Source organism: Paralichthys olivaceus, chromosome 5, assembly GCF_024713975.1.
Source record: "Paralichthys olivaceus isolate ysfri-2021 chromosome 5, ASM2471397v2, whole genome shotgun sequence".
Classification (NCBI taxonomy): Eukaryota; Metazoa; Chordata; class Actinopteri; order Pleuronectiformes; family Paralichthyidae; genus Paralichthys; species Paralichthys olivaceus.
Window position 1 is genome coordinate 5,575,776 of NC_091097.1, and position 10,577 is coordinate 5,586,352.

A 10,577-nucleotide genomic window follows, 5' to 3' on the forward strand; every position below is an offset into this window, starting at 1 on the left:
GATTAGTCACTATAATCTAATGTTATAGGGATAAACAGTAGTTGCCTCCTATATTGGTGTCTATTACAAAAAAATTATAAAAGAAACAGTAGCAAATTATTATAGAAAAGAAAACATTATAAACAGTTTACCAAAAAAATGCTAAACTTGAACACCGTCCTTCTACCCAGTTGGAGACACGCAGGTGACTGGAATCTACATTCATTGATGCCATGTTAATATTGCATTTAAAGGACTAAAGATATAAATTTGATTGAGCATACCTTGTTACTTGACGGATCAGCCTCAGAAGTCACTCCAAGTCAAACAGGAACAAACCTGACAAAACAGATTTTAATACTTAGTTAACAAATCTTTAGTTTGGCACAAGGAGCTAAAATTAATTCGTACTTCTAAACATATTTACTTAGGAAAAAAACCCAAACAAAAGCTGGCCTCATGCTCTCTCTCTCTCAGGTGGGCCTCAATGCAGGAAGAAGGGCTCAAGTGAACGTCCCACCCCCTTTTGTAGACTCCACCCCTTCATCTGACTGCCAGTGCTGGACTTCCTGTTACCTTTTCTTCCATATGGACGTCAATAGTTGGCTTGTTTACCAACTGCCTGATTGTCTGACTGCTCTTGTTTCTTGCACCATTTGGATTTAAGTAACAATAAACTGGATATCACCTTTATTTAAATTAGTTTTAATTGTGATATTGCTCCACAAAAGGTTGAGTGGAGACTGTAAACCGTCTGTAGCTGTGAATGGATGGATGGATGGATTAAAATATCTTCAAAATGTACCCACACACTAGCTCTCTCAGCTCTCTGGTCCATCAGTCCATCCAACAGTCAAAGCTTTACACACGGAGACAGAGGAGGATTAGAGTTTAAGAAGGTGGGAGTTTGAAAATTGATGTTATTCTCTTGCCTTTGAAAGATTACCAACAAGATAAATGAACTCATAATAATAATAATAATAATAATCAGTCGTGTGCAGTGACTGAGAGAGCTCAAAGCACTGCAAAGAGAAAAATTCATTGCGTCACCAAGTGAAGTTGTTTTCCTAATTTGCAATTTTTTTCTATTTGCATGTGTTTTCTGAATTTGCAGTGCATTGAGCTCTCTCAGCCACCATAGTGGTGGGATGTAATGAAGTACATTTACTCTATTAATGTACTGAAGTAAATCTTTCATGTATCTGTTCTTTCCTTAATTAGATTTACTTTAGGATACTTTTCACGTTTACTCCAGTACATAGAGCTGCAAATATATGTATCAGTACATTTGTTTACAAACCATAATACATGTTCACATGGTTTTTTATTTTTCTAAAGGTGATCATTAACAAAATTGAAGCTCCTCTATTGATCCAATCAGAGCTGGCAGGTAACATTGGACCCTCCCCCTCATGCAGCAGCAGCATCACTGGTGGGGAATAGGCCAGACCCAACAAGTACCCTTGATTCAAAGAGAGTACTGATTTTTTCTCAAATGTAGTTAGTGGGGTACTTTTACTTGTGTATATTTTCTTCTATTTATTTGTCTCCTCCCCCACACCAAATAATGATAATAATAATAATAATAAGTAAACACAAATCCAGGCCTCTAACTCTTACCTGACTCTTGACATTAAACCAAACATGCACATTGTAAGTCTCATCAAAAAGGAAACTGAAAGTTATTGACAAGTTAGTCCGAAGCTGTGACATCTTCTTGTTTTGTGTAGGAAAACACACACACACACACACACACTGTTCTCTTCCCCTTGACTCCCTCTCTCGTTCCTGCTGTGGTGATCAAAGTGTCTCTGCAGTGCTGTGTGACAGAGAGGAAGCTCTGTGGGAGAATGCAGGGGGGGAGCCTGGTAGTTGTTGGGGTGAGGTGAGGGGTGAGGAGATGAGGCCTGAGGAACACACTGTCCCCTCCTGGCTGCGATATTAAGAGAAAACACACTGACTCTCTCTCTCTCTCTCTCTCTCTCTTTCTGGCTCTGGGTCTCTGGTGGCCTGTGAGGTTACATAACCTCGCATCAAACTGACCAATGACCTTTCTCTGACTTTACTGGACGACTTTCTGGGATGGAGAAGCCAGCGCCCATGGGAGCTGTGCGAGCGAGGGGATGGGGTGTCACCTGAAGCCTCTGGAACAAAACCTTAAGTGGCTTGTGCAGAAGCTGCAGCGTTTGACGTCCGACTCATGAGGATCACTGCTCCGGAAACTAAATGCAACCTGAAATGTGTGTGTGGATTTCTCTGCACAGGAATGTTTATCTTTCTCCTGTGCGTGCAAACACTGAATGTGCATGTCTGTCTATGTGTGTGTGTGTGTGTGTGTGTGTGTGAGGCCTGTTGTTTGTGCTGACCAGAGAACAGTTGCTGACTGCGCTCACCCCAGGTTATTTTTGGGTCATGCAGAGTTGAGTGACAACAGAAAGCTTTAAGCATGTTCACCCAACTGAAAAATAAAAATAAATTCATTGTCACAAACATAGTCTGAAATGACACATTCACATCACCCGCACTGCTGATACAAGCAGCTCGAACCTTCATCCTTTCCTGCGTGGAATAAGAATAAATGAGTCGCTGCTGTTTGACAAATCATCTGCAGCTTTTATATCCGGCTCTGAATAGAGGGCATTTTAAAGAAGAGATGAAGAGGAGAAACAGAAGTAGGCTAGAGCTCACAATGTGCTCTAGGATGCATGAAGCTGAATGGAACACCATGCTATGCCCTCTGGTGGTGTGAAGGGAGACGAGGGCGCAGTGCCTCTTTCAGCTCAGGGAACGCTGTGTCTGTAAACGGGCCCTGAATACTGATGCCACAGTGCAGGGGTGCAGGAGCTGCAGTCTGGCAGGCCCGAGACAAACGCTCAGATTCACAGTCCTCCACGCGCTGAGGAGGAGACAGGTTCTCTGTGGGACCATGGAGCTTCAGTCAGGAGTGTGTGTTGTACAGATGGACATTCATAAAAATACCAAAAAAAATGCTTCCACATCAGAAGGAATTAAAGACGTGTCTCCTTGGTCATTTCCACCTGTTTATATTTTTTAAGTGTGAACTCTCAACTGATTTTCAAACCCTCTTGTTGAGAATCTGGCAAAAAGAGCAAGGATCAAAAACACAAAGTCCTGATGTGGAGGCCGTTCATTGGTGCAACACAAAAAACATATAAATCAAACATCTTCCACTGCTCCTCCACCCTGCAGCAACCTGTGGTGCATTTAATGTCACCCTGTAAAAACAAAAGCCTTCCACCAGGGCTCCGAGTGCTCATTATGTTCATTGCATCATTGAATATGAACATTGTATTATTGATTGATCAATTAATCATCAGAGCTTCCCGAAGCTGAATCTTCAAATCTGCAAAATGCTTATTTTATCTTACTAACAGGTAAAAAACAAAGATGTTCTAAAGCAGAGAGGAGCAGCACATCCACTTTGTTTTTTCCTTGAATCTTCATCCATCTTCAGTATTTCTCTTGAGCCGTGAACATGAAGGATTTAAATTGGAAAAATCTAAACTAGCATTTGGCCAATAACATCACCATATCACAGATGATCTAATATGAATCTGATTTGATGGACAGTGGCCTGTTAATGTCAGCAGACAACCACACAAATCCATTATTCTCAGAAGATATATCTGAAACATTGTGCTCTTGTGGGGGTCCTTTGCTCAGACTAAGAAGATGATTGAGATAATTTTGATAATTGATTGATTAACAGAACATAATCATTTCAGATTCAAATTCCTCACAGAATAACGAGTCCTGACCGCGGTCAGGCCGTCAGATAGTCACTGCAGGAGCAGCAGCAGCCTGTGGCCTCCGTCCTGTGTAATAATGGTCCTACATGTGTGGTCGTCTCTTTCGACAGGCCGCCCTCCTGTCGGACACCTCGACGCAGCAGCAGCACGGCCCAGCCACTTCCCTCGCTCTGCAGGACGGCCTGCCACTGACTCGGTGCCAGGACACGCACCAACGCACAGATGCACACACACCTACGTACATGTGCAAGCAACAGCACACACTCTCACACTCTCACATAAATCAAACGCTTGGCTCTACTCTCTGTCATCCCAGCATGCACCCCGGTTACCTGGCTGCTGTCCCACCAGCAGCAGCTGCTATACTCAGGACTGGAGGTTCCACTGCATGATTGCGCGTGCACACACACACACACACACACACACACACACACACACACACACACACACAAAAGCAGTTATTAAGTAGTGGCAGACACACTACTGGCTTCATCACTCATATCTCTGAGGAGAACTCATTTTAAATGATGAAGGGCTGAACTACTCAGATCAGAGGTCGTCGTCTTGTTCATATCACGGATGAAATACTGAACAGGTCTACTGGGTGCAGGTTCAGAGACCCTCCCCTGAACCTCTGTATGAAGTGACATCTATTCTAGTTGGTCAAGCAAACATGCACAAAGACACAAACTAGAGCCAATGACCACATGGAAACATGGAAAAAGACCACAAAGTGATGCAACAAAGGCAAACAAATGAGTCACAAACATGCAAAAGAATGAAAGTCACAGCTGCAGGTACGGCAGGACTGCAATATGATGCAGAAAAGGCACAAAAAGAGAAAAACAAATCACAAAGAAATTCACAATAAGTACAAGGACAAGCAAAGCGACCATGTAAAGTGAAATCATCACAGTAATGCTACATTATTTTGCGTCTCTCTGGTTGTCGTGCTCTCCTACTGAAAGGTGGAGATTTGAAAACTTGTCTCTGTCCCACAGAACATTGTCTCATCTGTCCACCTCAGCAGCAGATTTGGGCAAAACATATTTATATTAGCATTTATTGATATGATACAATATTACAATATTTAATTAAGTTGATTTATTACAGTGACTAACTCATGTTTACAGTTTATCATTTTCAAGAATTAAAGCTTTATAATTGAGTCTTGACTCATTGTTGCTTCACATTCTTCCCCTCCTGCTGCTCTATCCTGTCCTGACCTCGTTGAAATGATGGAGGAGTGAACTAATGGTGCGTAATGACTCGGACAAAAAGTGCAGGGAAGCTGTTTGAGCAGATGCACGGGGTCATGAAGACGACGCCTACCGGGAGACCAGACCTCACCTGACGGACAGAGGGAGCAATTAATGGCAGATTTCTGGACCGTTAACGGTAACATGTAGCGGGGGGGGGGTCTCCGTCTGTGCAGCAGCAGGGCAGGGGTCACAGCCTCTGGAGGTTGTTACATAACAGCAGGCCCATCTCCGTGATTGTCCCCTGGACACAGTGACACAGGGCGTCACCCCGCACCCTCCTCCTCCTCCTGCTTCTACACACCGAGATACAACCAGGGAGACACAAAGCCACCATAAAGGGACACAAAATGAACACAGTCATTAAAACTACCACACAGAGAAAATTGCCACAAAGTCTCGTGAAATGACCACAGAAAGACACAAAACCACAGGAAACTGACACAAAATTTAAAAAAACGGATTAAAAATTACCATGCAATAACCAGAGACACAAAACCACCATAAACTGATATAAAACATGATGTAAAATGACCAGAGAATTACCACAAAGACACAAACCAACGAAAAATGGCAACAAACTGATGCACAGGACAGTTTTTTGGTCTTTTTAGGGCTCAGTTCCCCATCAGTGTCCTTCAGAGGGTGTTTTCTTTTCACTGTAGAACTGCTTTGGTGGAGAAAATGTCAAATTGTTGAAACGCTGCCGTCCTTCAACCCGCTGCAATGCAGGTTAATGGGAGGCAGGTGGGACCTTGAAAAGCCGAACAGGAAATCCACATTTCTGCTAAGAGCGCTGAATATTAAGCAGACGTCTCACAGAGGAGTTTTCAGCAGGACGTCTAAATGGCCTGCAGATCTCTCTCAGGGTCTCCCTCATTACCTGCTGAAGTGCAGCCTTTAGTTGTGGCAGTGATGAGTCAGAATGGATGATGTTGGGCCTTAATTACCGCTCGGTGACTGTTGCACTTCTGATGTCAGCCGAATACAGACTCCACAGCTCAAGGACACATATAGCCTTGTTAAAACATGCAGCGTTAGCTCAACTGAGCATCCGTCCATCAGTTCTGCATAGGTGGCTGCTCTCGCCACAGCTGACGCTGACCTTTTCAGCCTGAGCACGGAGGACTGGGCTCAGTAACTAAACACTTTTAACACATTTAAAAAGTCCTTATAGGTTCCACTGTATCAAATGTAATTTAAGGGATTTAAATACTCTACAGAAGCTACAATGATCAGATGCATGAAACATTAAAACTATTTTGGAAACAAAAAGAATGTTTAACTAAAGATCAACTGTCTTTGGTCATTATGATTATAATTCTCTTTTAAATCAGATAACTCAAATTTATACACATGAACATACACCTATACTGTTTTTGGATATGACAGCTAAAAAAGAAATACAATGAAATCTATTAAACATATCACAAGAACATTTAACAGGATTAGTTTTTGATGTTTGTTCACATCTTTTTATGGACCTGGAATTTTCCCTAATACAATCTGTTGCATGAAGCTGTTTATAGAAGACATCACTGGACTTATTCTCTACTCTGATCACATCTCTGTTGGATATCAACACATGTACTAGTTGTCACCATTTATTAATTGGTGATATGTATGCCACCCATTGATGAATATGTTTTGGTAGTTTGTTTCAAAAATGATCAAATGTTTCTACTGCAAAAGATCAGCATCTTTAACTGCAGTCTTAGTAAACTTAAGACTTAAAGGTCAGATAACCCTTCAGCTATTTGTAAACCATGCAGCCACATTGCAAACATGACAACCAAATATTGATGTGAAATGATAACTTAATTGACAGATACATCTTATACAACTTTTTATTTACATATATACAAGATACAATATATACACAGACATTTATAAACTCATGTCTGTAGTTTTTGCAGGTCTGGCAGTATTGCGTCACCCATGTTTTGTCACAAGCCAGCCCCCAGGTTTATGCATCTGCATTTTCACCCTGATGAAAAGTCAGGCTGCTGTGAAACAGCTGAGTAGATTACATTTCATTTTGGCATTTAGTAAATTCCCTAACAAAATACGAATACGCAAGACATTTTGTTTGTTTTTTTATTAAATAACTGCAGAACAGTGATGGTGTCGTTAGAGCAGCAGCGACATTGTGGGTTGATTGGGACTTTAAGCCGTCTCCTCCTTGGTGACGCGGTCCTTCTTGAGTGGTCCCTGTTAAAGAAATACAAACGATGATCAGCTGTGGGTCAATAAACAGCTACTGCAGCCTGAGAGCTGGCTCATAGCGGCAACTGTTTCCAGAGAGTGAACAGGGAACGAGCACAAAAAGGCACTGTTCCCCTGCCTCACTGGAGCTCAATCTTGCACTGGAATGGAACCAGAGTTCATACTGAAGACTGAACCAGGTTACGAACAGTGCAGGGCTACAGAAGCCCAGACAATTGAACACGATGAATTTGAAAATAGAAAAAAAAGGTTCTTACCATGAACAACTTCTTCTCCTCCACTGTCTGGAAGCGACCATGCCCAAACTTGGAAGTGGTGTCGATAAACTTCAGGTCAATCTTCTCCAAAGCACGACGGCTGGTCTGCACCAGCAGAGACTGCAAACAAGGACACAACGTTTGGACATTTTCTAAAATTTGCTCACAATACAAGACATAACCACTACAAACTGCTGTGACGTCCTCACCTTGCGCAGAGTCAGCACCCTCTTCTTGGTCCCCACAACACAGCCCTTCACCATGACAAAGTCGTTGGTCACATCTCCGTAGTGGACAAAGCCACCCTGTAAAAGAAAGACAACTAGTGAGCTACATCTGTGTCAATGGAGGATTTGTTAACCATTTACACATTGATACAGGAACATCACTTACCAGGGGGTTGATGCTCTTGTTAGACAGATCGTACTCTGTAGAGGCGTTGTTCTTCACCAGCTTTCCATCCTTGGTGTGGTAGCCCTGGCCAATCTTGTAGATCTTCTTGTTGATCTCTGTACGGTGGAAGTAACCCTTCTGACCGGCACGGGCCACAGAGAAAGCCACACGGGCGGGATGCCAAGCACCAATACAGGCCACCTTACGCAGACCACGATGAGTCTTACGAGGAAGCTTCTTTGTGTGCCAACGGCTGGTGACACCTAAGAGACAAGACACATAAGTTACACTCAATACAGATTCTGAGTCAGAAAAAGATGAATGTGAAAAGTTTATGAAATCTAATAACTTTTCTTTACCCTTGTATCCATGACCCTTTGTGACACCAATCACATCAATCATCTCATCCTGGGTGAAGACGCTGGTGATGGGCACGGCCTGCTCCAGCTTCTCACGGGCCCAGTCCACTTTATCAGAGATGGAGCCCCCGTTCAGCTGCACCTCCATGAGGTGAGACTTCTTCTGCCTGATGGGCAGCAGACGCATCTGCACAGTAAACAAACACAGGTAAGAACACTGAAATTGCCAACTTCAAAAACATAACGAGTCTGTGTGATAGCTGTGTGGTCTCAGAAGGAAGGCAGCATGGAAGATATCCTCATACGTGTCGGGCGCCATGCCTGACGCAAGATCCGTGGTCTCATCACTGACAAGCAGCAATCTAAATCAGCCATCAATACAGAAAGCACGCAAACTGACCTGTGTGTGGGCAATGATGCGGATGACCTGGCAGTACTTCTTCATGGTGGCAAAGTCCTTCTCCAGCTGCTTCTTTCCCTCATCATCCTGCCATTTCTTGCAGTACTTGGTGAAAGCCTTCTTCTTAGACTTGTACCTGCGAGATCACAGCGTGGCAGGAGAGAGGACACATGGGTTGGCACAGGTCCCTCATAACCCCAAAGGGTCAGCGGAAGAACACTGTCCATAGCTGCTCGCCCCGTCCCCATGTGAGTGAGGGTGGGCTAGATCAGCTTTTAAGGTTTCGGCTCATGGCACAGTTTCTAAGAAGCACTTTCCACTGGCCAGAGGAGCCCGGCGCTCATCAGGGACCGAGGCACCTGAGCGGAGCTGCCACAGGGGCCACCGTAATGTTAGACTCACTCAGTGAAAACAGGTCTTTTTATTTTCCACTGGGCAACTAACATCTGCTTCAAACTGAGAAAAACCAACGTGTAAGCTCACCAGTTCTTGTAGAAGCGACGCTTGCACTCGTCACTGACGTGCTCGGCGAAGATGGTCTTGAAGGAACGCAGGCCACGGGGAGTGTTGACGTATCCAACAACTCCAACCACCATCATGGGAGGAGTCTCCACAATGGTCACAGCCTCCACCACTTCCTTCTTGTTCACCTCTGCAATGAAATACACATTTAGTTTGCATGTCAGCATCTTTGAACATTCATCATCTGCACCCACTGGCTTCGTGGTATTGACTCTGCTCAGTGCTCGACATATCAGCAAGGGATTTGAACCCATTCTGTCCGCCCGTCGAGTGTATCATCATAGGCAGAACCACCAGAAACTGACCCATTAAAGTATAAGCCAAAACTGCTGCTAAATGCAAGACCCTCATTTAAACAAATTCTCATCATGGATCAGGGGTGGGCAATAGTCACAATTTTGATACATTATTTAATCAATAAGTTTGCATAAAAGTTAAATGCACTGATCTTTACATTGCATGTGCATGACATGGGGTATAACTAACTGGTTAATAAAATGTGTCCTCAACCCTTCAAAATAAAAATCTGTCTTTTAAATAGAGTTAACTTCATATACTAAATGACGTCAATCATTAAGTGAGTTTTCATTTTAATATCAAATTGGGCCCTGATGGCCCAGTTCATGGTTCCTCTCGGGTTTTTATAATGTTTGTTTTCAGTGCAGCCCCACTCACTTGATCCAGGTCTGTCGACCTCACGGACGATGTGAGTCATGCCGGCCTTGTAGCCCAGGAAGGCGGTCAGGTGCACGGGCTTGCTGGGGTCATCCTTGGGGAAGCTCTTGGCCTTACCGCGGTGGCGGCGACTCCTCTTGCGGGGCAGGAAGCCCAGAGACCCGTGGCGGGGAGCCGAAAACTTACGGTGGGACTGTGGAGAAAAGACACGGTCAGTCAACCCATGATGGTGGAAGGCGAGAGATCGTTTTATTTCCACTTTAAATGTGTCAGTGTAAACTACAGCTAGTGACGGCCTAGCATTTACCACGATGTTAGCATGGTTAGCTTCTTGAAATCAGCACGGTTAGATTTAAACTCAATACTAATCACCAATTCAATGGCATGTTCGATCGTAGCATTTACTTACAGTTAAATAAAAGCAAAGGAGATTCAACAAGTCTGTTAAAAACGTGTTAGCAGAGGCAAATCTCCAGCAGCCATTTTGGCCGGCGTTGCTTTCAAACTTCCACTTCAGATTTAAAGATATTAAAGTAATAATCAGAAAAGTAAGATAAGGAGCGAATGTACAAACTGTCCCAGTGTCTGAGATGAACTAAAAGCAGCGGATGGTTCAGATAACACACAGATTGTGTGCGTGCACAGAGGAAGCTTCACTCACCATCTTGTCACCAGTCCGAATTCAAAGAGACCAGACTACGGGCCGCTCACGTATTTATAGCCCTGCAAGTATCGCG

General features: G+C 43.7%; 1 protein-coding gene, 1 long non-coding RNA gene and 2 other non-coding genes across 7 annotated transcripts in view; all 4 read right to left on the minus strand.

The window, feature by feature from the left end:
• LOC109633976 (uncharacterized) overlaps positions 1–318 on the minus strand; it is a 41,076-nt gene extending 40,758 nt beyond the window's left edge. Inside the window, exon 1 of the long non-coding RNA XR_011241099.1 lies at positions 264–318. This is a non-coding gene — a long non-coding RNA (uncharacterized lncRNA). The remainder of the gene's footprint in view (positions 1–263) is intronic.
• Positions 319–7,091: 6,773 nt separating this feature from the next.
• Positions 7,092–10,577, minus strand: part of rpl3 (ribosomal protein L3) — a 66,721-nt gene continuing 63,235 nt past the window's right edge. Inside the window, exons 2-10 of one of the 4 annotated variants that reach the window (XM_020094726.2) lie at positions 10,502–10,529; positions 9,841–10,033; positions 9,127–9,295; positions 8,644–8,779; positions 8,244–8,430; positions 7,885–8,147; positions 7,701–7,796; positions 7,492–7,611; positions 7,092–7,219 (exon numbers count right to left, since the gene is read on the minus strand). In XM_020094726.2, the coding sequence (XP_019950285.1) occupies positions 7,175–7,219; positions 7,492–7,611; positions 7,701–7,796; positions 7,885–8,147; positions 8,244–8,430; positions 8,644–8,779; positions 9,127–9,295; positions 9,841–10,033; positions 10,502–10,504 (1,212 nt within the window). In that variant the 5' untranslated portion in view covers positions 10,505–10,529 and the 3' untranslated portion in view covers positions 7,092–7,174. Of the gene's footprint in view, positions 7,220–7,491; positions 7,612–7,700; positions 7,797–7,884; positions 8,148–8,243; positions 8,431–8,643; positions 8,780–9,126; positions 9,296–9,840; positions 10,137–10,410; positions 10,530–10,577 lie in introns of those variants that run through there. The other 3 variants (XM_069524496.1, XM_069524495.1, XM_069524493.1) reach the window with 3 other exon arrangements.
• Positions 7,298–7,429, minus strand: LOC138410016 (small nucleolar RNA SNORA54). The gene has a single exon (XR_011242812.1). It is a non-coding gene; the product is annotated as a small nucleolar RNA SNORA54 (small nucleolar RNA).
• Positions 8,507–8,599, minus strand: LOC138410018 (small nucleolar RNA U83B). The gene has a single exon (XR_011242814.1). It is a non-coding gene; the product is annotated as a small nucleolar RNA U83B (small nucleolar RNA).